Source organism: Thunnus albacares, chromosome 17, assembly GCF_914725855.1.
Source record: "Thunnus albacares chromosome 17, fThuAlb1.1, whole genome shotgun sequence".
In the NCBI taxonomy this organism is placed as follows: Eukaryota; Metazoa; Chordata; class Actinopteri; order Scombriformes; family Scombridae; genus Thunnus; species Thunnus albacares.
Genome location: NC_058122.1, coordinates 13467583 through 13493771, shown reverse-complemented (window position 1 = coordinate 13493771; position 26189 = coordinate 13467583). Strand labels below are relative to the sequence as shown.

The following is a 26189-nucleotide window of genomic DNA, read 5'->3' as shown; positions in this document are numbered from 1 at the left end:
GAATGGGTTTGGTTAAAAGGAGAGACGAGTGCAGGTTATAGTTGTAGTGAAAAGATAACAAGTCTGAAGGAGGACAGAATCACAAAGCCCAGAAGTTCACAGTAAGTGTAGTTTTAATTTGATTCCTGGAGTTCAGGCACTGCTAGTCCAATATGGGCATATTTTTTTCCAAATGAAAGCCTTGTACATATCGGATGTTGTTCAAGGCAAATTAGAATAATAGAATTGCGCTGGTAGAATTGATACATGGACATTGGCTTAGTCTATTGTACCTGTGGGGATAAAGTTGCAGCTTGAATTAATAAGAAACATGCTAAGGATCTTGTTTCGCTCAGGCTTATTTCACTGAAAAACTGTGGACAGGATATCACATTGGCTAAAATGCACCATATTACTATCCCAAAGACCAGTGATGCACAAGGATTCCTAGAGCTTCATTTATTTTTCTGTAACACTTGTGACAGAAATACTGTATTTTTATATTCTATGTTTTTACACATTTATATATGTGGTGCAAACAAGGCAATTTATCAAACATTCATTAGCAAGTTTTGAGTAAATTGAGAAAACACTCGGAGGAAACTGTGTGCAGAACATAATATTGAAAAGGGACAAGCACAAGTGTGCTGAATTAATAAATTAATATGAAGGAATGTATTTGTTTGGTTGCCACAACAATCTGCAACTTTATTTCCTACTGCTACAGTAACTCCAGAAGGAGTTACTAATTTGTGTGCATGAGGTAAAGAGGACAGAGTACAAATTTGCTCATGAAATTTGACTTGGTCCATACATAAAAACTTTACATGGTATAAATGCATAATCTAGCACAAGAGCCAGTAGTTTTTATCATTAATCACTGCCACGAGAGATATATTTGCCAGGCAGATAACTACATGTTATAAAACTGACTCGTATACATACAAAATAAATGATGAAAAAACAAATTTTCATTCTGACTTTGTATACAAGTAAATTTCAAACACATTAGAGTGTTGAGGGAATGTGTGCTAACACTGCTTTTTCACCAACAAAGACAGAGCAAGATTGATACCTGATCAACAATGATACAAGTGCTCTAGTGTTGTGCTGCACATGGTAAGTGTGATATTTGGTCTAGCGTGCATGTGAATGATTATTAAAAAAAAAAAGGAGACCAAGTAGAGACGAGTGCAGGATATAGCTGTAGTGAACGGATAAGAAGTCAAAGGAAGACAGTCTATCAATGTTGTGCTGCATATGTTAAGTGTGATATTTGGTCTAGTGTACATGTGCACGTCAATGATTATTAAAAAAAACAAAGTTACAGTATCGTGTAACAAATATTAAATGTTAATCTTTTGCTGTCCTTAGGAACATCTATGAAAAATGGAAAGCGGCTCCACAGAAATGGGTGAGTATAAAATGTTGCATACTGTATTGCTACCGTGTAGTAGAAATAAGGGCAGGATATATGGTACAATTATAAATATAGTCTTTTATCCAGTTAGTCTGGTGCCATTAAGTACCAGTGCTAATTCAAGGAAACAGTATTAATTCTTCTGTGTCCAAGAGCTGTTGATCGTTGATTAAACAAAGTCACCACTTCTAATAGAGTTTGTGTGGCACATGTCCATATAAAGTCTTCACACACTTTCATAAAAATTGTGCTTTGGCATTTCAGTATTAGCCAACGTATCATAATAAAATATTGTACAAGATGACACTGTGATGAGATACATTTTTTTGGACATGTTAAGTAAAACCCTGATTTTTTTCCATTGTTTTGCACTGCACTTACAAGATATCTTAAATGTAATATATTAAATTTGCACATGTGACCCAAGATGTTCTTCATCTTGTTCTTCTGTTTTCCAACTGTAGCAGTTTACACATAAATATTGACACCAGGGTGATAATTGTTCTGGGCATCAATATTAGATTATGCATGCACTGCCTTCTAGCTGTTGCCATGCTCTTATCTCAACCTTGTACACCACTACACTTCACAGTGTACAACTGTGCAATGTCAGATCACAGTTGGTTGTGCTCACTAATACATGATCAGAAGTGCAAAAGACTTGAACCTCTCATCTTCTAGAGGTCAGTGCAGCAGTGTTTTACCTCCTTACAAGTTGCCCTTTGACAAGAGTGCATTTTAGGTGTTATATTTAGAGATTAATTCAGAATAATTGACAGTACCAAATGGAAAGGGGAACAAAGTGGAACTCAAATCACACACACACACACACACACACACACACAAAAAAAATCCTAATTTCTAAAAAAAAAAAAAAAAGCTCATTCATGGCCATGGTTCATGGTCAAGATCTCATTAACCGCTTGAATGCACAATTTTCTTTTTTAGACTTTTTTTGTTGTTCTGTCATGAATGCATCAGCTGACCCCCGATTGCAGTATGTATAGAATCACATGTGTGTTAGCTGTGATTCTAAACATACTACAAGTTAGATGAATTAGCCTTTAACAGATGCAATGCTGGGACCACAAGGAACAAGTGGAAAAATGTATATTTTATACAGTAATTTGGGTGAGCTGACCCTTTAAACCCAGAAGTACTTAAAACATTTCACTTTTCAATACAAAACAACTTACACGTCAGTAAAACCTGTCTACATTTGGCTTTCCAACCTTCCTTGTTCTCAAATGTGAGTCTATTTTAGTATTATATTTATTATAAGCATTAGTTACATGCATAGCAAGTAGAAACATCAAGGACTGATTGTTGATCTTTAACAACACTAACAGTAAACAATGACAGGAATCCGCAGTGTCATGCGAATGTCACCACAGTATGAAAAATGACAAATGTCTCCTGCAGTAGTTAAATACTATTTGTGCCCTTTTAAGCTCAAGCAACAAAACCTTATTTATTCTTTTTCTTTTGATGTAAATGAAGCAAATGATTATTTCTGCAGGTTAAAAAAAAGTCTGCAGAGTAAATAAGGAAATGGCAGCAACAACAAAAAATATCAAACAGAGGAACATGTGACTGATGAGAGTACGCTAGAATATGCCCAATTATGACCATTCACATGATCACTGTTACTCAAAGACATGAAACTATACAGTGTGTGGCACTTGCTGGTTTTTCTTGCTATAGTAAAATGACTCCTCAGTACATGTCAAATATGTATTAAATTGCTGTTTTGTGACACTTGGTTTTAACATTTTGTTCCACAGGATGGCAGGAACTGCCTTATGACAGATGGACAGAATCTCATGTGAGCTCCTGGTTGAGAGGTATTGGAATAAAAGAGAACTACATAATAAAACTGTCAGAGGAGGAAGTGACAGGGCCAGTTCTCACAACTCTCCAGAGGGAATTCCTCAGCACAACAATTGGAATGAAACGTGGCCAAATTGAACACCTACTCAAGAAAAGAGATCAGCTTCTAAAGTCCGAACCAAACAAACTGAAAAAAGGAAAAGATTTAAGTGGTAAAAGTAAATATGACATAAAAGAGGACTTGTTAATTCCAGGACAAGAACCAAACCCCTCTTCACAAAAACCTTGTGAAAGAGCAGAAAGAGAGAATATTCCTACAGAGTGCAGTGACAACTCAACTTCTACCGGAGTAACTTCATCTTTCTGTGACTATCAGAAATTTGACCAGCGTGAACCAAGTTGCAGATATGTCAAACACAATGTGCTTCCACCAGAGACAGGGATTGATAACATGATTGTTCCATGTCATGAATATAAGTCACTGGAGATTGCCCACAAATTAGAGTCAAAAAAGCTACAAACAAAAGTAGCAAGTGAGGTGTTAAGATTTGCATGTGCATGCATGAATATGCGAACCAATGGCACAATTCATTTTGGGATTATGGACAAATTAAGAGGCAAACACCAGCATGGTGAAATTATAGGAATACCTGTCAGGAATCAAGAAGATTTTGTGGATGCGTTAGACTACATTGAAAAATGCTTCAAAGGATCAAATCAACAGTCTGATGCCAGGAATTGCATAAGGAACCCCCGATTCATTGAGGTCTTTGACAAGGAAACTACTGAGAAAACATGGGTCATTGAATATGATGTTGTCCCAAAAGCAAGCATTGTAAAAGATAAGCTTTACTCTGTTGGTGTCCCAAAATTCTCTGAGAAGGACAACAAAGTCAAATGTGAAGAGAAAGTTCCCTATCACAGAGTGGGAGCTAACACACCCCGTATACCTGAAGATGACCTTGTTCAATTCATCCAACAACTGAGAGAGAAAGACCAACAGAGAGAGGAGGCAGAATCTTCAAGCAATCAAACAGCTGTTGACTTTAAAGAGGACCAAAAGAGGAAACTCTCCATCCTCTTAACATGTGGAAAAACACACATGGACAACTCTCTGTATTACATCATTGTGACAAACAAATTTCACCCAGAGCATCTCGACAGCATAGGCTTCTTGGTTCACATGAATCTTTTCTGTGTGTTTGATTTTGACCCTGATTCAAAGGCATCAGGTCTCTGTGGTAGATATAAGGAACAGAAGGCTGTAAACCTTCACTCTCTTGATGATTATGCAATCAATGATGGCTTGAAAACTGTTGACGTCATACATGCTTTGAAGCTTTTTGAGAGAACAAGCTGGATTTTCTGCAATGGAAGAAACAACTTCCCTGGTGGAGAACAAACCTGCGATGAAAAAACCTGGATCAAAACAAGAAAAAAGAAACTGAAAAAAGCAGTGTCGCTCATCTGCAATGATATCCTTCCAAGGTGTTCATTTGTTGTCCTCTTCCTGCTCTTGTCTGATGTTGAGCAGCCACTTGTTGAGACATTCCATGAATTCTATGCAGAGATGAATGGACATGATTTTTTGGCAGTCATATCAGAGTCAAAGGAAATCTACAAAAAGTGGTCAAATCTTGCAGAAATGTCTTGTGACATGTCTACACTTAAAGAGATCAGCATTGTTGAAATGCCACTGAGTCATGTGGATGCCACTGTTCAAAGCATTCAGCTCTCAAAGAATCAACTCACAAGGACATTACCCGTCTTAAATGGCGGACGATGCTTCTTAAAGTCAGTTGAAGAGGCCATGCTAGATTCTTTGGAAATCATCAGTGTTGACCAGTGTGATGATACAAAACTGGAGATCATGAGCGAAGAGGAAATCCAACAAATTGAGAGCTACTTTTATCAAGGTGGAAAGATAGACTGGATCAACTTCTGGCTTGCTGACAAACACAAGTGTGGAGATATCATAAAGAGGGATGCCTACCAAGAAGCAAACACAATCCTGGACAACATGGTACATTGTAGTAACGTCATTCGTTCAATTGAGAGTGTGAACATATACCACCAACCTGGCAGTGGTGGAAGCACAGTGGCACGACAGGTCCTCTGGAGTTGGAGGACAAAAGTACGGTGTGCAGTTGTTAAACAGTGTAAAGAAATCACAACTGTGTGTGAGCATGCAGTGAGACTGAGGGAACATGATGAGAGAGACAAAAACAACTGTCTTCCAGTACTCCTGCTGCTGGAGGATCGTAATGCAGATGACATACATGATCTCAGACGGGAGCTTGGAAATGTCACAGCAACCAAAAAAATAAGTCAGTCTGTGTTGTGCTTCATCCTGCTCATCTGCAACAGGTCAAATGACCCAGAAAGAATGTGCAGAGCATCGCCATCTCAAACAGTAGCAGTCACACATAAGCTGACAATGGCAGAGAAGCCTTTGTTCACAAAAAAGCGTGAGCAACTCAAAAAGTTTGAATCAGGCTTTATCCTCATGTTTGTGCTGATGAGTGAAGAGTTCAGTGAAAGTTACATTAAGGACTTTGTGAAAAACCTTTTAGATAACATTGATTATTCATCACTTATCACTCGCCTCATCAGATTTGTGGCTCTCTTGAATTGCTATGTGGAAGATTCATACATATCTGTATCACACTGTGAAGCATCTCTCGGGATAGCTACCCATGTGGAAGGAGCTCAGCACCATGCATTTGTGGATTGTCTCACTGAGGAAGCTAGGCTCATTTTCATCCACCTTAGAGATGGTTCAACACACATCTCATCAATACGGATTATTCATCCACTGGTGGCAAAGGAAATTCTGAATCAGCTGTCTGCAAATTTGCCTCAGAGTGATATTGCCATGGATCTCATCAACGACAAGGTATTTATCAATCACAGGTTCAACAGAGATGAGTTCCTGAAGTTCATCAAAACTCTTTTCATCAGACGCAACAAAAAGAGCAGAGGGGATCCTGAAGACACAGCTTTTTCACCCCTTATTGAGCATGTCAGAAAAATCAGAGGTCATGTTCAGAAAGCTGTTGATCTCATGAAAGCTGCTTACCTAGGTTTGGGAGAAGATGCGTTCATGGCACAACAGCTTGCCCGGCTGCTTTACACAAACTTGAGATTTGAAAAGGCCCTAGAATGGGCAAAAAAGCAAAATTTCTTCTTCCATATGATACATTTGTCCTCGACACATTGGGACAAGTTTACAAGTGGTGGTTTTATCGCTTGTATGACACTCTTGAGGAAAAAGAACCATCACCTGAAAGGGGAACTGAAATCATACACATTGCACTTAGAGGAATTTCTGCCTTCAGGGCCTCCGAAAAAGCAAAGAAGAAAGAGACTGCCAGCTTTAACAGTTCGTACTACGGAGAGGTAGATGTTGGCTGCAGGCTGTTGAAATTCCTGTCAGGTGTTGATGTTTTTTCAAACGATACTGGAAAATCAGAGTTGATGCAGTACTTGTTAACAGACTACATACCAGAAGAGGTCCAAAAACCCTGGCAGATGTTTCATCAGCAGTTGAAAGGATTACAAAAGAGCTTGTACCACACACTTGAGTGCATCTCTGAAGACCTCAGCTACTTTCAAACTGATATTAGTGAGGAGGATGAAGAGCTTGATGCAAGGGATCCAGAACAAGTATACAATCCTAGAAAATGGTTGACAAAAAAGAGTGCTGTATATGCTGGCTTTTTCTGCACTACACCAGATGAGGGTGACCAAACAGCTGAAAGCGGCAGCACTGACATTGCCAGTCCAGCTGAAAAACTTTCTCCATTCCAAAGACAGATGAAGACCTACAAGCTTGGTGGAGGAAATGTTACTTCCATCCTCTCATTACTATATGACAGAGACCCACAGAGAGCTGGAAAAAAACTTGAGACAATAATCAGCATGTACCCAGAAAACCTGACATGGAATTACCTTGACCAGACAGAACTTGCAAACTTCATCTTTTGCCAAATAGCTCTCAACTGTACTCTACCTGGGTCCTCAAAGCTCCTGTCTCTTCAAAAGCTTCAAGAACTCAGCAAGAGATTTATTACAAAGGGGAGAAACATGTCATCAGCAAGTGCTCTCTTCCTTCTCTCCCTTCTGTTTTGGCCTGAGACTAGCAATGAACTCAGTTCTGCTGGTAGTCAGATCCTCTCATCAGCCATTGATGCACTTCAGAGAATCTATGAGCAAAAAATTCAACATGTGCGTCCAAGGAAAAGCAGAATCGCGACCCACTTCTTTCTGGCAAAGGCAAAAGGTCTTAACAAGATTGTCCACAAAGGTGCTATTGAAAAGCAGATTAAGGGCACTCTAAGTGAAAGAAAGCTGAAATGGCTTGGAGGGGAGGTATGGAAAACCAGGGAAGTTGTGCAGTCACTGAAACGTGTTGAAGGATGGACAGAAAATGGAAACTTATTTGTCAAAGGTACAACCAGAGACAGCAAAATTAGGGTCTTTCCTCGATTTTCTGCCTCCCTGCCAAATGGAAATGAAAGTGTCACCTTCTACTTAGGGTTCTCGTTTGATGGAGTGGTTGCCTTTGACATCCAAGTAATGGAGTAATTTCCAATGCTCCCAAATGCACCTCTCAAGATCTGCATAAATCAGTGCTAAGCTACAATAGCCCTTAGACTTAGAGCCACAAAGACTTTTGTAGGCCTTTCCTTGTTTCTATATGACAACTATTTACATGTGAAATTAGTCTCTGCATTTGCATAGCAAACACAAGAATATCATTTGAATCATACCTACCATTTTGTAATAAACGTCAGGGTTGAAGTAAATACATTCAGAACAATTCTGAAGAATAGACAGTCAACAAAATATGACTTTTTCTGACTAGCTAAACTAAAATATCGCTAGAATCTTGCTAATGGAAATATGAAATAGCCAGAGTAAGAAACTCTGTAAACAGTTGTTGTTTTTTTACTTTTTATATACAGTATGTACATTTGGAATTATTTTGAACATTACAATATTTTCAGTTTTATACTTGTTTGTACTTTGTTAATGATCAGAGAAGTGTAATTGAATTGTACCAGTAAACAGAAAGTCTGCCTTGTGTTTGTGTATAATAAAAAGCTGACTTTCATGGGGTATGATTCTCAAGAAACACGAATTGTGGATATTGAGGTATCAAAAATGATCATGAATGCAAGAGACATATTCTTTTTAGGGTCTAGACTTAAGATGATCTAATGGAAATATTAAGGAGCCAGAGTAAGAAGTGCTGTAACTAATTCATTAAATCTTTTTTACACAGTATGTACATCTGGAATAATTTTTAACATTACTATATTTTCAGTTTTATGCTTTTTACTTTACTTTTTACTTTTAAATGATGAAGTGTAATTGAATTGTACCAGTAAGCAGAGAGTCTGCCTTGTGTTTGTGTATAATAAAAAGCAGACAATATCATGATGAGATTGCAAATATGAGATTTTTGGATAAAGGTCATTTGAGGCAATACAGTTGTCCAGAACATCTGACGTATACTACCTGTAAACTATGTTTCATACACTGAATCTCATAAGCATTTTGTGTTTTGTTGGGGTTTCTCTCTAATATGTGTGATGATAACAGCACTGCCTATAATAGTGGTCTAATGGTCTGTGCAAAATATTTCTAAATATCCATTTTGTTATAAGCACTGCTGTATACACAAAGATGTATCCAGTGATAAAGCTTTTACTGGGGTATGATTCTCAAGACACACGACTTATGGATATTAAGGTATCAAAATGATCGTGAATGCAGGTTAAACATTCTCTGATCAAATGATTTTGAAAAAAAAGATCAAGACATAAAATGATCTAATGGAAATATTATAGACCAAGAATAAGAAGTGCTGTAACTAGTTCATGAAACCTTTTTTACACAGTATGCACATTTGGAATAAGTTAGTCATTTATCATTTTGAATCATTACTATATTTTCAGTTTTAGACTTTTTTTGTACTTTAAATGATGAAGTGTAAATTTAATGGTACCAGTAATTGAGAGTCTGTCCTATGTTTGTGTATAATAAAAAACAGATGATATCATGACGAGATTGTAAATGAGATTTTTCGATAAAGGTCATTTGAGACAATACAGTTGTGTAGAACATCTGACATATATCTTCCTGTAAACAATGTTTCATACACTGAATCTCACAAGCATTTTGTTTTTTGATTTTCTGTCTAATAAATCTGATCATCTCACACTCATCCCTCAGTTTAGTTTGTTTTTTAAAATAGCCTCATATTTCAATAACATCTAGATATCTAGGATCAGTATGAAGCTATTTAATTAAAATGGAGCCATTCTCACCATTCACCAGTTTTTTGTACTTTAGGATATTTTGAGAAAACACAGTTCTGCAAAAATGTGACAATTCAGTCTTGATATAAATTCTGCACTACTACTAAAATGATCATAGTATTTTTTTATATCATTGGCTCTATTGACAGCCTGATAACACAAAATTTTAACTATATCAAGGAGTAACTATTTGCTGTTTACAAATATGAAACAATGAAAACATGGTAGGAAAACATCACAAAGACAAATCAGAGTTTATGAACAGATTTATTCAAAGATAAAACAGTCACATTCTGACTTGGACACAGAAATTACACAAAAATCCTGTTTAGAGTTCTTTTAAAGGGACAAATCCTGAAACAAATATTAATGATAAACCTTCAGTTTTTAAACATAACTTACAGTTGAAACCAAAAGAAATATCCCTGCAACCAGAGCGTCTAAGTCGACCCAGTACCATCATATTCTCAGAAAAAGTATGATATAACTACAAAAGAAAATGCGTTACATCTTTGTATAATACTGTATTCTTTAGCAAGTAAAAGATTTATACTGTAGCTTTGTTGTGCAACATCTAAAAAGTCCAATAATCTTGGTTCGTTATTTTCTTACACGGTGGAGAAATTAAACAATGTTCCAAAATTTAATTGAATTAGCATATTTAACATGAGATAAAGAGCCAATACTTACCACTGAAGACTCTGCCTGTATTACTCATGTAAAGCATTAAATCATTGGTTTAAATAGAGGTTATTCACACCAAAAACTATGTTGAGATGTTGATCACATTGCGTGTTACACACCAAGCTTCAAATTAATTATTAGACTTTTTGATCCAAGCTATTCCTGGAGATCATAAATGAATAGTTGACTGTCATTAGTGTCAAATGCTAAAGAGTTGTGGGCTGATTTTTGTTTTGAACCTATAGGTGACAAACGATTATGATCTCATTATGTGTGCACAGAAAACAAAGGTCGACGGAAATTACAGCAGTGGTACTTACAGCTTTAACTAACCTGTTACTGGTAGGGATTCTCCTTCATGTAAGTTAAATTCAAATGATCAAGTGAGGAAAGCTGATGAAACAAACAGGATTAAATGGTAAAACCATTTCACAAGCATTTGAAAGTCATTTGTTCATCACACACCTCCCAACACACAATTAACATATATATATGGCTGCATGTGACAGACTGCTGATGGTGTCTGTATGTGGGAATCTAACAAAATATTTGACTTTTGACCAAGCCATCAATAGCTGAGACAGTAAACTGTTGTGGACTACAGGTCTAATTAATATCCAAAGTCTCTAAAGGAATATAGTTTCATTTAATAGCTCTATTCTTTCAGTAGAGAACTATTAAATGAAAACAGAGCTTCCTGGTGCTCCGACACGTCAAAATGGAGATTCAGTGGCACATCAGAACTTAACAAGAAAGAATATAATTTACATGAGCTAGAAAATGGTGCCTAAATGCAACAACACAAACAAGGGCCTTCACCAAACTTGCTGCAAGTTTGGGGACATTGAGATCCAACAGCATGTACGCTGTGAGGGCCCCTGATAATGAATGAGAAGACAGAAAATGGTGAGACTTGCCTCAGGCTGAAACAGGGCTACACTGAGACAGGGCCTCAGCCAGTCCCCCATGGCATTGCTACAGGGAGAAGAGAAATCTGGGTTTTAGCACTACAGCCACTAACAACCCGGAAGTTATGCAGCTGTACAAAGCACTCAGTGCATCAACGGCCAGTCTGCCAGTGCCATGTACAGAGCATCAATTTAAAAAAAAAAAAAAATCAATATACTGCTTATAGTCAAAAGAGAATATTTACCAACATTTTAATTTCAACTCAACAAAAGGTTAAAAGCACATTTCTGTTTATATTATTCATCTTTCAACACAACAAAGACACACAATCACCATGTAGTCACGTAGCTTATAACTAGAGTACAAACCTGCTGTGACGTTTCTTTTCCCACTAACGTCCCGCAAAGAAGAGTCTTAAATTTTTGCCACATTTTATTACAATACAGTTTTACAGCAATACATATACCATTTCATTTAGTAACCATGTACTTTATCTGTTTAGGTTTAGGGGAGTTTCCTCATTAAAATTAATGGAGGATTAACATAAAACAGAACAAAGGCATAAACAGTTATTTGAAGCCCTCACCAAACATAGTTGGGGACATGAAGTCCAACAGCACCTGCGTGCTGTGAAGGCCTCACTGTTTAGCATAGAACAAAAATGTATTTACATAAAACTTGCCTTGATAAAGGGTGTGTACTGCCCATGTAACTCCAGCGCCTTCACAACACTACGAACCATATCTACTACACTTCTACACACCTAAATGAAACATGAGAAGGAAAAAAAGCCACAGAACAGAGTTGGTTTGAAACAACAGTTCATAGTCTCGGTTAGGTACAGTGTGAATATTTCCCATGCGCTCTGTGTTGCTTTTATAGCTCTTTTGTTTGCTGCTTATTCAGTGTCTCTTCCTCATAGCACAGTAGTAGAATAAACGATACGTTGTGGTACTATAACACCAATACTGGTTTGTCTACTAGCAGCTGAGGACATTAGAAAAGGGTTGAGTGTCCAAACCTATAGAAGAGAGGAAGGGAGGCTTCAGTAGCGGCCTCCAGGAGACATGACAGGGGGTCTCATACCTATGGGTGGCCGTGGAGGGGCTCCTTGGTACCCTGGGGGAACCACAGGAGGGGCCTGTCCGTATGGAGGCATCCCTCCTGGCATGTAGCCTGGCATCCCCTGGGGTGGACCACCATATTGGCCTGCAAGAACATATGTTTGTTGGCTTTTTAATTAAAAATCGATATCAAAAACCATACAGCTTTTCAATTATAAACATATATTCATTCAGTGTTACATAATAAGTTGCAGCACTTATGAAGAAATATTTGTGAACTTAAGGTAGATGGTATGTACCAGGTATAGGATGCCTCATGCCTGGCTGCTGAGGAGACATCATGCCACCCACGGGACCCACTGACGGGGCAGAAGCAGTGGCCTGGCCTTGGCGGGGAATACTGCACTGGTACCTGGGCAGCTGAGCCCGCAACTCTTCCTACAGGACACAGAGAGCAAATGAGAGGAAGAATAATTTGACACTGAAATTATGCAGCTCAACCAGGAGAAATAAGAAAATCCATGAATCAGTTTTACTTAAGAAAAGACATTTATGGACTTTATGATTTTCACCAAAACTTTTGCCATGACTGTTTTTTTCTCAAAATGCTACTTACTGTAAAAAACTATAAAGGGAGACAGTTCCAGCTGGACTACTTACCAGTGAGATATCCTCATCGGGGTGGATCAACTTACTGGTTGCACTAGAGGTGGTGAGGGTGGCAGGCTTACTGGTCACAGTAGAGGGAGGTTTAGAGACCGTACTGCTGCCAGCATTGGGGCTGGCCACGGCTGCGGTGGCCTGAGTGTAGGCCGGGAATGTGGGCTTTGAGGGTTCAGATGAGGTAGAGGGGGGAGGGTGAGGGGACCCTGACATTGTCTGCTGACTCTGAGAGGAGAGAGAGGAAGACACATTAGAAACACTGCTGAAAGATCTTAAAATTTCACAAGTGGACATTTTTAGTCATACTTTGAGGTTACTCCCATCACTGACGTTAATGGATCCATCCCAAGTCCATTAATTTCATCCATGATTCCCTCACTCGAGTCTATTCTTTGCCTCTCACTTCCAAGTTTATTTTCACTTTCATTTGAAACTGTGCCTGAACGCATCCTGCGTAGACACACCAACGGAGCACTAGATGCTGCTGTTACTCTGCTAAAGTGCTGCTCACACTGTGTCTTCTGTGTCTTTAAAAGGGGTCTGAGTTGATACTATTAAAATGTTAATGCACCACTGTTGCTACACACATGGGAGAGTAACCTTATAAAGTATGACTAAAGGAGAAGCTATTCAGTTAAGCCTGCAAGAAAACAAATCAAAAAGAGCATGCCGTGCTATATTGCCTTACAGCAGCTCAGAGATAAGAAGCTCACTTTACAAATCTGCATAACTCTCCATTTCTGATTTTGTTGACGTGAGGCAACTTTTTCAGTCTTCTATAAATGCAGATTTGTAGTAAAGGAGGAAGCAAATGAAGACATGTTGCTAGAAATTAAAAAGCATTTTAAAAGTAATTTCTAAGCACCAATGGTTGGATTTCGTCATCCCTTGCTAAAACAGCTTTGGCAAATAAAACATAATTAATCTATGCAATCTGCCCAAGTACACAGCAGGCAAACACAATTGTGTGCATGCCAGTTGTAAAGCTGTATGTTGTCAGAGTGGAGCAGGCAGACAGCTGCGTACTTGTGATGTGATAGGGAACAGAGCTTTAGGGGAGGCAGACTGAGAGTCTGCACTTGACGAGCCTGCACTTGTACTTGCGACCCGACTCCCCATCTGTAGCACAGGGAGAGAGTAAAGAATAGGAACTGTGAATAAAATAATCCTTTAGTTGTAAGAGTTTCTGGCTTAAGTCGGCTTTACATCAGCCTGTGGGAGCACAGAGAGCTACACAAACATCCCTTCAGGAGGACGTTAATGTTCTGCCATGTCAGAATGTAGAGGGAGATGGAGAGTGCATTTGGGTAAATGGTGTCATAAAGGTTTTACCTGTCCAACACTGGGAAACAGAGGTTTTGTGACATCTGGCTGGGCTGAGGGGGCAGTGGCAGCAGGAACGACAGGTCTAGTCAGCACATTTGCAGCTGGAGGGACCTGAGCCATGTGTGTAATCCCGGGCCGGTGGGCCACTGGAGGAGGCATGCCTGACAACAGCAAGACAAATTCATCATATAGGCGAACATGTAAAGGCAAATAACAACAGTGTTACAATATAATGATATCTCTTTATTTTCTATAAATTCGCATGTCAAATAAATAATTCATATTAAGTGCTATCTGAGGTTGCATGCTGGCAGGGCACTGCTTACCTGGTGGCACGCCTGGCATCATAGGAGGCATCCCCGGACCAGGAGGCATCATCCTACCCATTGGTATCATCCTGAATACATGAGGAAGAATATCAATGTTTAAAATACAAGATATAGCAAAGATTGGGATTCATAAAAAGTCACAGTGTTGATTAATAAAACCAAATATTTACCCTGGAGGCATTCCCGGCATTACGGGCGGCATTCCTGGCATCATTGGCGGCACACCTGGCATCATTGGAGGGATTCCTGAAACAAAGAGATTCACTTTTACCATCTCAAGTGTGTGTTATATGTAGTTTTTTATATGCTTCCATCCATAAATCAATATTCCTACTTTAAAACGACATAAACAACACCTGAATGTAAAAATGGTAGTCTATATAGCATATTCTTATTATTTTAGGCAAAATACAGTATGTGAATTTGGCTGCATTAATTTTGTCAGTGTTGAAGGAAATTTTAACTGACTGAGCTTTAGAAACATTTTAGGACATATGCCGCAACACATACTGTATTCAATATGCTTGACACCTTTCCTATACTGTCCGAATCTAGTCTCATGTAAACCTATTAAAAAAACACAGTGCATAGTTGAGAAAATTGGCAAGAAGACGTGGAAGGCGTCAGGGTAAAACCAAAGTAAAGCTCTGTAAGCACCCTTGGTAAACAACATGATGCTGATACAATCTTATTAGCTTAATAGTTGTTGATGTTTTTGCAGTTCAAGTAAAGTCACTGTTTCCAACCTGAGTAGCTTCCTGGCGGTATCCCAGGAGCACCAGAGCCAGGAGGCATGCCAGGCTGGGTCATAGGGGGGATGTAGCCTGCCTGGGGCTGACCTGCAGCAGGCTGCTGGAAGGAGGGACCGGGCTCATCATCGTCATCGTACTCATCAGAGTCATCCTGGTTCTGCTTTTTCTTCTGAGTCTCTGAAAAAAGAATAAGGAGGAGCAGAATCAGTCTCTAGAATAGGCCATAACAGTGCAGTAAATTGTTATTAAAGTATTCTGGTGTCAATACCTTGGTTTTTTTGTTCAAGCACTCTTCTTCTCTCTTCCATGTCTTTCTCTGGAATACCCTCCATGCCATAAATCTCCAGTTCAATATCTGTCCTTCCAGGTATCGCATTAGGAACTCCATCAATAGTCTCTTTATGTACCTAAGATAGAAACGACAAGGTCAATCAGCTAGTTCATTAGGACTTCATGTATATAAACAAATATGTAGCTGTTTCCTCACCTGCATACAGTGGATAGCGAGCCCGGGGCCAGTGTACAGCTTTTTATGACAAATGTGGCATTTGAAATGTTTGGCTTTCTGATGCTGGATGAGAATCTTTTCATCATCAAAATCTCTGTTGCAGTACCTGAGTTTACAGTTTAGGAAACTGTTTAAGTGTCTAAAAAATGCAACACTGTGCTGACTTATTTGTTTAAGCAAGACAAATTATTATTCTATAGCACATTTCATCCTAGAGGCAACCCAAAGAGCTTAACAGAGTACACAAAAGCACAACAAAAACAAATGATAACAACAATAAAAGCAAACAAGCAAAAGCACAAAAGCAACAAAAATTATATAAATGTACAAACACCTAAACTTGACGAGATGAAAAACACAATTTGTAGAAGCAGGCCGAACAATAATAAAAAAAAAGTGCAAGTTGGTTTGTAAGCAGTTGTTCACATATATAAAATTATAGGTCTGACAACATAATACAGAGCATTTGTTTACTCAAAAACCACCTTGCTAAAAAAAAAACACAACATATCAGAGGGTATTAAAATACTTCGCCCGTAGTTAATTTAACTTGACGACAGCTATTTGTAGCTAGCTGGCTACATATTTATTATTACTAAGCTCAGGTTAACTTGCAGTTAGCTAAGCGACGATAACACTGTTTACCACAGAAACAGACAGTAACGTTAAAAGCCAGATAACGTTACAATACTACATGTAAAATGTGGGAAAGGATACCAGCACCACGGCTTCATTTGCTTTTTCTTCTTTCTTCCCATGATTTCTGTGCTGCCAGTCCTCAACCTGCTACTAAAATAAATCCGCTAATCTAAAGATGGCGTCGGGCCTCCAGCACAGACTCACTGAGCCCCCCGGTGGTCCAAACCCAGTATTTACTTCAATAAGTGACCTTTATCTCACCATTCATATGTACTACAGTCTTTCACTATGGTTGCTTTCATGCATAGTTTTGTGTACGCATTTACATACGACTATCTTTACAAATATATTTATCAGCCAGTTGAATTATCATATATATAATTTAAATGATTGCAGGTTAAAGCACTTGAATTTAGAAGTAAATAACTAACATCACATCAACACAGTAAAAAAAAAACAACAAATGCACATTTCAGTGATTAAACATTGTCAGATAACTTAATTTGGTTTGCAATATTGCTTATTCACTTTTTATTGTTTTTTTATTTATTTATTTATTTTTCTATTTAAATTTCTGTATTATGTATCTTTTACATTGTGCAATGTTATTTCTTCTTGTGTTTTTGTGATTCGTTTATTTTATTTAATTCCCCCCAGTACTCCCTGTACTGTGGAGGACCAGAAGTGTCAAGGAAATAGTAAAAAAGCATGTCATTAATTAATAACTAATTGCACAATAAAAAAATTGATTACAAATTAATGAATTAATCCATAAATAAATAGACTAAATTACAAATTAATTCATCATTCAATATTTTAATGGGCAACAAAAAAGAGGAATTATAATGATAATTTACAGATGAAACAATAATCTATCAATAAATCGTTCAAATTAGAAAGGGATTTACAAAAAGAACATAAATCAGTCAATAAGTAAATCATTTAAAAACACATCAATAAATTCCTAAATAAATAATGGAATTTCAAACTGTTGTTTGTCTTGTAATATTAAGAAAATAAATAAATAAATAAATAAATAAATAAATAAATAAACGTTTGTCCCAGGAACGCACATCACATATTCATATCATAGTCGGACTGTTTTTGAGGACGTACACAATTGGCGCATGCGCAAAGGCCACATAAACGAGATAGCTGTTCCACAGCTGTAACTGCTGTATGTGCGCTTCTATATCATTGCAATATCAGCCAGACATCCCAACGCCATTAATAATTAATAATACTATCTACCATAATAATTATAAGTATCTACCACAGCAGCACAGCTAAACAATCGTTATCTGCTAGTTTAGCCGGCTGCTAGCAGTAGTAGCATCATGTTTACCTCCCAAACCTCGTCCTTCCAAGATTCAATCGACGTGGAGGAGAGAGATGACTTTGACAGCGAAGAAATTGCTGGATACAGCCAGAAAATTCAATTGAACTGCTACTACACCATCTACCTTTATCAAGGCACCAGGTAACGGCCAATTAATTGTCCCAGTTTCTGTTTTGCACAGCCGATGTTGCCTTAATAAATTGTTTTTCTATCCCTAAAATAAATGAAGGTCGTGTTTAGGAGTGTTTGTCTAGTGTGTCATTTTACATGTGTTGAATGTATTGGAATTATTTTATAATGTGTCTTTACTGCATTTTCTGATGAACATTTATTGTTGGATTATTTCTTATCGGTATTTTTGTTCACATAGTAGGTAAAACTTTTCTTACAGGACATCACACAATTACTGTTCTTTTTCCTGAATACGACTTGCTTCCTGGTGGGTTAAGAGTGTTTGTTTGTCTGTATCACTGTTTGAATTATTATGCAGTATGTGATTCATACCCTAAAGCACTCTTTAATTATTGTAGTCCCTTGTTCCTGAACCTGCTGACAGTGACACTCATGTAGGTAAAAACAGATTTGTACATTAAAAACTAACCAGATGATGAGTAAACTGTCAATTGTCTTAGATCTGAGGCTACTGGGGAAAATGTGGCATGGAACCAGAGAAGAGCAGACTCCACAACCAGTCAAGATGACTTTAGGTAACAAAGGAGCCATCCGCCTACCTTCTCCTTGCTTTCAGTGGTCATTTTCTCTTTGGCTTTCACTGTTGTGCATTGGTGTGTCCTCGGGCTGCTACGGGAAATCCAATCAACATGGAATCAGTGCTGTTTTCATTTGTGATTTTGTCCTGATTGTTCATTGCTGTGCTGTGCTGAGTTACATGGCCTTAAGGTCTCTCCCCAATCTGAATGGGGATCTCCACTTCTATATGTCAAGTGGAGTTGAAAAAATGGCAAAATATGTGTTTTGTCAGTGACTGAGATGATGCAGTTACAGCTATGTGACTCAGTTGTGTGTTGTGTTGGATGTGGCTTTTGGTCATCAGCTTTCTCCATCTGCTCTCCATTGACTTGAGTGGCTTCCTCGTCGCCTTCACTGGCTGCGTGTATCCGTACTGACTCTCTGCTCTGTCCACAGCCTGACTCTGATTGACAGCAGCCTGCCATTGGAGGCGGAACCTGAGCTGCGGACCTATATTTCAAGGAGGCTGAGTAAAGGAGCCCTGCTTGGAGGCATGGGCAACATCGCCACGGTGGAACTCAGGTAATAATTTTACATATTCATTCATAACTTTTTCCATCACCATTTCTTCCCCACCAGCGGGGCACAAAGTCAAGATCTCAGGACAAAACAACCCAAAACAATGTGTGACCTCATAATTCTTGCAGCACAATCTTCATTATCATATCATATCATACCTGATATCATAGTGAATGGAGCCTGTTTTGTTTCATCACAGTAATAAAATGTAACTTCTGGAAATGAAGATTCAGAGATGGACAAAATCAGTGAGTTGGTTAACACAAATGTGTTGATTATTTACTCCTCTCAGTATCCCAGAGCAGGCAGTCGGCTGCTACTGCTGTCTCCTGGAGCAGGAAAGGTCTCCTGAACAGCCTGATGCTGACGGCAATGGATATGTCATCTGCTTTATGGGGGGCTCTGAAAAAGGACTGAACCTATATCCTTTGCTCGCAGTTTTTTGCATAGAAATGCACAATTGTATACACAGTCCTTGCTATTGCTTTCCTGCATTGTTGCATTGCTTCAGCATCATTGTAACTTTGTACAGAGAAGCAGGCAGTAGTTCATATTCCTTGACCAAATGCACATTTAGGTTAGAGCTTGATAAATACGTCCAAGGTCTACATAGCAGCCTGCAAACCCCAGAGGTATGAGAATGTAATGTCAGTGTAATTAAGCAGTTTGTTTTTTATTGTATTATTAATGCAAGATTGACATTTCCCTCTATGTCTGTGTGTGTGTGTGTGTGTGTGTGTGTGTGTGTGTGTGTGTGTGTGTGTGTGTGTGTGTGTCAGCTGCAAAATCTTGAGACAGAGGTGCGTCCCTATCTGAGCCGGTGGTACGAGGAGTCTGTGATGCACATTTATCGTGTGGTGCAGCTGGTCCAGAGCAACATCAGCTTCCTGCTGCATGCTGTGAGTCATTTTTCACCTTTTGAATATGTCCAATATATAAAGATTAATGCTCACTAAAAAGGCTTTTTTGAGCTGCTGGATTTAAGATACAATATATAATGATAGGAAAAGCCTCTACACACTCTGATCTATGCAGATTTATGCAATTTAATAATGCATAAATCAGTCAACGAATATGCACAGATTGGAGTGTGCGGATGTTTTTCTCATCATTTCACCTCGTGAATATACCACTATGGTCCTGACCACAAACCCCTCACTTGTAGCAGCTCATTCAGAAGCCCTGTGAAAAAAAAAGTATGTATTGTCATAGTGAAACTACCAAAATGTGTCTGTGAATTTGTTACTCGCTCTGTATAGATATATAGTCATTCTGTTGAGTTGTGTGATAGTAAAATGAAATGAAAGTAAAAAAACACTAAAAAGCTTACTTCCAGATAGCTCCAGTTTGGTTTAAAAAAGTCTGGACTTGGACAGTGGAGCTCACTGATGTGCTAAAACCGCTAAAACAATTAAATCTGATAACACTAATGTTTCTTCTTTTAGTGTTTCTTCCTCTCATGTAAGTGCTATGTCATCAGTACAGGTTTGAGCCATACCAACAGTAAATTTTACCAAAAAGTATCTGGATGCATAGATGGCACTCTGTGTAAGACTGTGTTTTAGGCTGAACTGCACATTTAAACACAGTAATCGAGTTTATTTATTTTGTTAGACACAGTTGTAAGATAAACGTTTTCCTCAGAACAATGCATTGCAGCCACTACAATTTCTGTACACAGGCCCTGAGTCACACACACGTGGACATCATCAATTCAGACGAAAGGACAAAGGCTGATGTGTTGAGGTGAGTTAGGTTCGAATCACTGTACCTACACGACGGCATGACCAAATCCTACAACTTAAGAGGTCTTCCTTCCTGCATTTCTTTGTAGTACAGTATGTAATAGCTGTCTTCTGTATACTGCACCAGGTTCATTAAAGCAGCCAGTTTGCAGGGCCTGTCCCAGCAGGACACCACAACAGCGTCTCTGTGTAAGGCTATCTCAGAAGACACACACTCTGACCTGATTATAGACTGCTCCACCAGCCCGCCCACACTTACCAACACTGGTAAGTCGTGCTCAGTGACATACTAAGTAAAGCCAGGAAAAATAATGTTTCTCTCTGCTGCAAAATGTCACAACTGAGGAGTTTAATGTAGATGTTTTCTCCCCCCAGTGAGTAATCGGTTCTGTGACGACTGGATTCAGGCTTTTTTAAACGCTGCAGAGAGGTGTAATCCCTTCTTGCTCAGACAGATTCTGGAGAACTTCAAACTTAAGGTGGGAAAACATACAGACAGACAAATTATAATATGGTTTCTCAAGCTTTTTGGGGTTCTGGACTATCGTGTTAATTTTAGAATAGCATATTTCTGTATTGTATGTAATTTTTATGTGACTATAGCTGACGACGAAATTGGTAAAAAAAAATTGGTAGAATATTGCACAACTTGTATGTTTCACATACATATTAGCCTTAAAAATATCCCACCAGCCCACAAGATTGAGAAACTCTGGATTATAGCTCTCAGTTCCTCTTAACAGACACAGTATCAACTTTTTTTTTCTGTCCTTGATTTGTTCCCTTTTTTAACTTGTTTTTTTCTCTCTTATTAATCATTTCTCCATCTCTACAGGCCATCCAGGACATGAACAGCTTGAAGCGCTTCGTGCGGCAGGCGGAGATGAGTCACTACGCTCTGTTTCGCTGCTGCCAGTTCCTGCAGGGCTGCGGAAACGGGGATGTGCTGCTGCAGAATGCCAGGGCGGAGCATAGCGACCTGCCTGAAGCCTGCAGCATCATCACTGTCCTGGAGGAGTTCCTCAGGGATCAATCCCAGGCCCAGGCCTGATTCCATTTTAACACCTAAGTCCAAGTTGTGGCGCCTGGTAAGATAGTCTGCTGTACCAACCACAAAGCAGATAACCTAGTATCATTCTAAACATAGCACTACATCCTATCTTAAACATGTTTGCCAGATTAAATGTGGCAGTGGGGAAATTCTGGCAGCGGCTACGGCAGATCCAGAACTTAAATATAAGCGATAAAACATAAGTTTCCTGTACTGGCACTTCTGCTGCCTCTCAGCTAAAACAGTGGCGATCCGATTTGGAATATGTACTGTAAAACACTGACAACTTACACTCAGCTTCTCAACAAATGTGTCTTTTTAGGTCTAATCATATTTTAATAACTTCATTATTTAAGTAACTTCACTGCATTGATCCTGACAATTAAGATTAGTTGCTGGTTGAAGATGAGATAAAAATATTTTCGTGCATCATGTGGTAGTTACCTCTATATACCCCACATCAGGTGAAGGTGAATTTTAAAAAAGTGGCACTTTCACAACCTTTTCCTTCTGCAATTTTTGTGTTGCGTGAGTGTGTATAACAATAATATGAACCAAATATTATTACTAGTCTTTTGCTAACTGACAATGATCACAACAGAGTTGATCCAAACTGGTGCGAAATTATCTATTGCTTAGTTGATGTCCAAATATTCTTTACATTGTTTTGTATTTAATTTGATTGTACTGGTTTTCTTAATAGAAGATGAGAAGAGAATTGCACAAATCACTTTTATGCATAGCACGTTACATATTCTTTGCTTTTGCTCACTTTCAATCCCAGTACCTGCACTACTATATAATTATTGTCTAATGAATACTGCTACTGTATGTACATATGTCTATCAAGTGATATTAGATGTATGTTTAATCCTTCTCTGGGAATGCAGTGTTGTAGATATAGTGTAATTTTTGGATATCATGTGTACAGTAGTGCAAATTATGTTCTGTTTACAAACATTATCTTCCAAGCCTTCACCAGCTAAACAGTTCATGAGAACAAAATGGGCACTACGTGACCAGCCGCTCACTACATTTACTAAGCATTTGTTTAGTTTAAAGCTCCCACAAAAAATGTTCTATGTATATTAATACCCACAAAAAATGTTGTGAGGACAAGTAAGGAGTTAAAATGTAGAATAAAAGAAGATGACATATTGAACAGTGGATGTTAGCATGCCCATATTTTATTTTCCTTTCATCGTGTGCCTGCAGCAAAACAGTTTGATGTAATGAACCAAGCCTCATCTGAGAAAGTGAAGGTTTTTATATTCCATAAAACCCATAAAGGGTTTTAGAACTAAGCTCATTCCCATTCAAACCAGTCCAAAGTTTGTAATATAGCAATATTAATGTTGGTGGTGTATACTTTAAAAACTGTGAACTGAGTGACGTGTAAATGAGTCATTTTGCTATCGTGAACCATAGTGCAACTGACCCACAGTATGTGTGTGTAGACATCTCTGTACAGCGTGTTGTATAGTTATAAATATCTGTGTGGTTTCTGGTCTTGTATATAGGAAGCTGAAATAAATACAACAATGAACAAGTGCCTGTTGTGGTTGTGCATGTTGTCTAGCATACAAAAGTTGAACACAAAGCTGCTAAAATTAGGCAGCAACAGTCTTCTGTACTAAGAATCTGTATCTTGTCCCAAAAGTTACATGTATGGTGAGTCAGAGGTGGCTTCTGCTGCTGCTGCTGTCCTCCAGTCCACCACTGGTTTCCTCTAACTTGACCTCATCCACTTCAGAAGGCTCCTTCCTCCGGCTGCTCCTCTGCAACCAGAAACAAACAGATGAGATGAGACAAATAGCTAAGATAATGTTTTCAGGCGTTACACAATTGACATGTGTGCCTTTTGTTGCATAAACCACTGTCTACATTTAGGTAGATGTATAAGTATAAATGAGAAGACAAAAAAAACCTTCAGTGTCATCAGACATCTGTCTCAAAAGAGAGCTTGGTACGTCATAGATGCTGTCTGTGGCGTCTGAAATGGACAAAAAAAACTGTTTATTATTTCGGTATAACCACTTATTTAAAAGCTAGCCGTTGTACAAAACATGTCATCTCACCTTGATTGTCAGAAGCTCTCTTGTAAGAGAGAGGAAAGTCGTACACACCCTCGTTCGTCTCTGTTGAAGGGTCGATGTCGATGGTGCACGTCTCTGAAGACATATAACACATGATCAGGCCAGTTTGGACGTTTGACCACTATTATATGTTATGTTAAAAGAGATGTTGAGTTATTTATTTAAAATATATTTAAGATCATACTGTTTCTGAGTGGCAAAACATCATAGTCTCCTTGTTTGTCCTCCGTATCACTCAACTCACTGGACCATAGATTCAGTTCGGATTCAGACTGATTCAGACTGTCACCTGAAATCAGAGTTTAGCACCATGTGAACTCAATTCACGACTAAATTACAGTGATTTGAAAAATGAACTTGTGTTTTGTTGTTGTTCCCTCTACATTATCACATTCACTGTTGTGAGGATGTTGGATTTATGTCCCAAATCACTGAAACTTGTAAAGGTACAAATCATTTTAAAGTTTACCATCGTGATGCTGGTAGTTACAGGCTGGCAGTGTGTTTTGGAAAGGAGCGTCCTCAGTGTCCGGCTCCTCAGACGGGCAGACGGGGGAGGTGAGGTTGCTGTTCTCGTGGTGGATATAGCCCGGTGGAGCAGGGGCCGAGAGGGGCCGAGCAGGTGGAAACTCTGTCACACTGTCACTCTCCGAGTAGATGGGTGTGCTGCTGTTACGTCTCTCTCGCTGCTCACACACTCTGAGTCTGAGGAGCAGAGAAAGTGTGCACTCAGTGAAGGAGACCGTGCAATTAAAGAAATCAACCACCTAGATGCATGTCAAGAGTTAAAATCTAGTTGACCATTCGTGTTTTGTTTTTTTTAGGTTAAATTCAGATCTGCCACAAAGGGAAAGTCCTCCTCCTACTTACTGTGTACCTCTGGAGTCTGAGACTGCAGAGGTAGAAAGATGCATTGCTTTCCATAGCTGTCCTACCCACTCCTTTCTGAGAGCATCTGTCTCTGCTGCCTACACACACACACACACACACACACAGTGGTTTGGAGGTATGGTTGACATGACTTGGTTAGAGCTGGCACATTCACAGCCTGCAGACTTACCAGCTGAACTGAGAACGCAGACAAACCACAGTTGAGACTCACCAACACTTTTCTCTTCCCATTGGTCATGTTGATCTCAAACATAAAGCGCTTGCTGTCAGTTCTCTGGACCTCTCGTACTGATTGCACCTGACCCGAGAAGCGGATATAGACAGATATCTAGGTAAATACATTTTATGTGTCCTAATAGAGACAAAGCAACAGTGGTGGAGGAAGTGCTCGGATGTTTTACTGAAGTAGACATAGCAATACCATAATGTAGTTACGAGTAAAAGTAAGCAGAATAATGTGTAAGCAGTACCTTTATCAGATAGTTTAAGCAGGTAAAAGTGGAATTAATTGAACTACTTTGCTGTTTAATCTAATACATCATAATTAATTTGTTGATTATACGCTGAATCTGAAAGTAATTAATAATTAAAGCTTTAATGTAGTGGAGTAAAAAGTATAAGTGCCTCTGAAATGTTGTGGGAAATATAAAGTAGCATGATATTAAATTATTCAAGCAGAATTTCAAGCAGCACAATTTCTCATATTTCAACTGTAATAAATGGAGGACTTACTGTGTAAATGTAGTAATATCCTCTCAAATGTGACTGTGAAGAGAAAAATGTCAACGCAATCATTTTTAAATCAATGAAATCTTAAAAAGAACAAAAAAAACCCTTGCAAAGTCAATTTCCTCTAGCACGTTAACCATCTATATTTGATTATTTTTTTGCTTCAGAGATAATAGACCTAATAGGCGGGAAATTTTGAATGTAAAGCACTAATGTGAAACTTTAATTATCACAGTAAATATCTACTCACAGCGTTGCCGTTCTTCTTGGTATAAAAGAACAAGGTTGTGTTTTGAAGCCTGAACCAATACGTCACCCATATTATTTTCTATAGGGATAAAAAATATAGATGGACGACAACCAAATGCACTTTTTATTAGCGTATTAAGCATATGTTCAAATTAGTTTAAAGACAGCTTGCAACTTACCAGAGTATCTTTTCTTTTCTGCAAGAAACCCTCAAACAACAGCTTCTCATCTATTGACATGTTGTCCCTCAGAAGATCATTTTACACTGTGACTGCCGGTAGTGTCAAGTTAGTCTACCTGTGACTTCCTCCTCTCTTACGCTAAGAGCAGTATCGTTCACAGCCCACATCACACACTCACTTCCCTATTCTGCTTCACAGAACTCCCGGTT

At 38.6% G+C, this 26189-nt stretch overlaps 4 protein-coding genes across 7 annotated transcripts; 2 read left to right on the top strand and 2 right to left on the bottom strand.

Moving 5' to 3' along the window:
- LOC122966299 (sterile alpha motif domain-containing protein 9-like) lies at positions 1-6731 on the top strand. Its single transcript, XM_044330380.1, has 4 exons — positions 1-101; positions 1041-1098; positions 1354-1393; positions 3184-6731. Exons 3-4 carry the CDS (start codon positions 1369-1371, stop codon positions 6630-6632), a joined length of 3474 nt encoding a protein of 1157 aa, XP_044186315.1. The 5' UTR covers positions 1-101; positions 1041-1098; positions 1354-1368; the 3' UTR covers positions 6633-6731.
- Positions 6732-11368: 4637 nt separating this feature from the next.
- On the bottom strand, positions 11369-16637 carry LOC122966300 (BUB3-interacting and GLEBS motif-containing protein ZNF207-like). 3 transcript variants are annotated; one of them, XM_044330382.1, is made up of 12 exons: positions 16508-16637; positions 15770-15896; positions 15551-15689; positions 15277-15459; positions 14701-14776; positions 14528-14598; positions 14208-14362; positions 13902-13994; positions 12873-13100; positions 12512-12650; positions 12235-12357; positions 11369-11911 (listed from the first exon to the last, which is right to left on the bottom strand). In XM_044330382.1, exons 1-12 carry the CDS (start codon positions 16546-16548, stop codon positions 11904-11906), a joined length of 1383 nt encoding a protein of 460 aa, XP_044186317.1. In that variant the 5' UTR covers positions 16549-16637; the 3' UTR covers positions 11369-11903. The 3 variants fall into 3 exon arrangements, with proteins under 3 accessions (XP_044186317.1, XP_044186316.1, XP_044186318.1); XM_044330381.1 differs by having other exon boundaries at positions 11369-12357; XM_044330383.1 differs by lacking the exon at positions 13902-13994 and having other exon boundaries at positions 11369-12357; positions 16508-16636.
- A 904-nt stretch (positions 16638-17541) lies between these two features.
- On the top strand, positions 17542-23384 carry c17h17orf75 (chromosome 17 C17orf75 homolog). Of its 2 annotated transcripts, XM_044330376.1 has the most exons (10): positions 17542-17909; positions 18401-18475; positions 18915-19040; positions 19330-19458; positions 19609-19669; positions 19817-19936; positions 20719-20783; positions 20910-21049; positions 21158-21261; positions 21618-23384. In XM_044330376.1, the coding sequence occupies exons 1-10, from the start codon at positions 17767-17769 to the stop codon at positions 21831-21833; spliced, it is 1179 nt and encodes a 392-aa protein (XP_044186311.1). In that variant the 5' UTR covers positions 17542-17766; the 3' UTR covers positions 21834-23384. The 2 variants fall into 2 exon arrangements, with proteins under 2 accessions (XP_044186311.1, XP_044186312.1); XM_044330377.1 differs by lacking the exon at positions 18401-18475.
- On the bottom strand, positions 22532-26175 carry LOC122966298. Its single transcript, XM_044330379.1, has 10 exons — positions 25978-26175; positions 25800-25877; positions 25553-25585; positions 25032-25118; positions 24800-24897; positions 24399-24634; positions 24114-24218; positions 23912-24004; positions 23761-23826; positions 22532-23611 (listed from the first exon to the last, which is right to left on the bottom strand). Exons 1-10 carry the CDS (start codon positions 26035-26037, stop codon positions 23583-23585), a joined length of 885 nt encoding a protein of 294 aa, XP_044186314.1. The 5' UTR covers positions 26038-26175; the 3' UTR covers positions 22532-23582.
- Between the last annotated feature and the right edge of the window lie 14 nt (positions 26176-26189).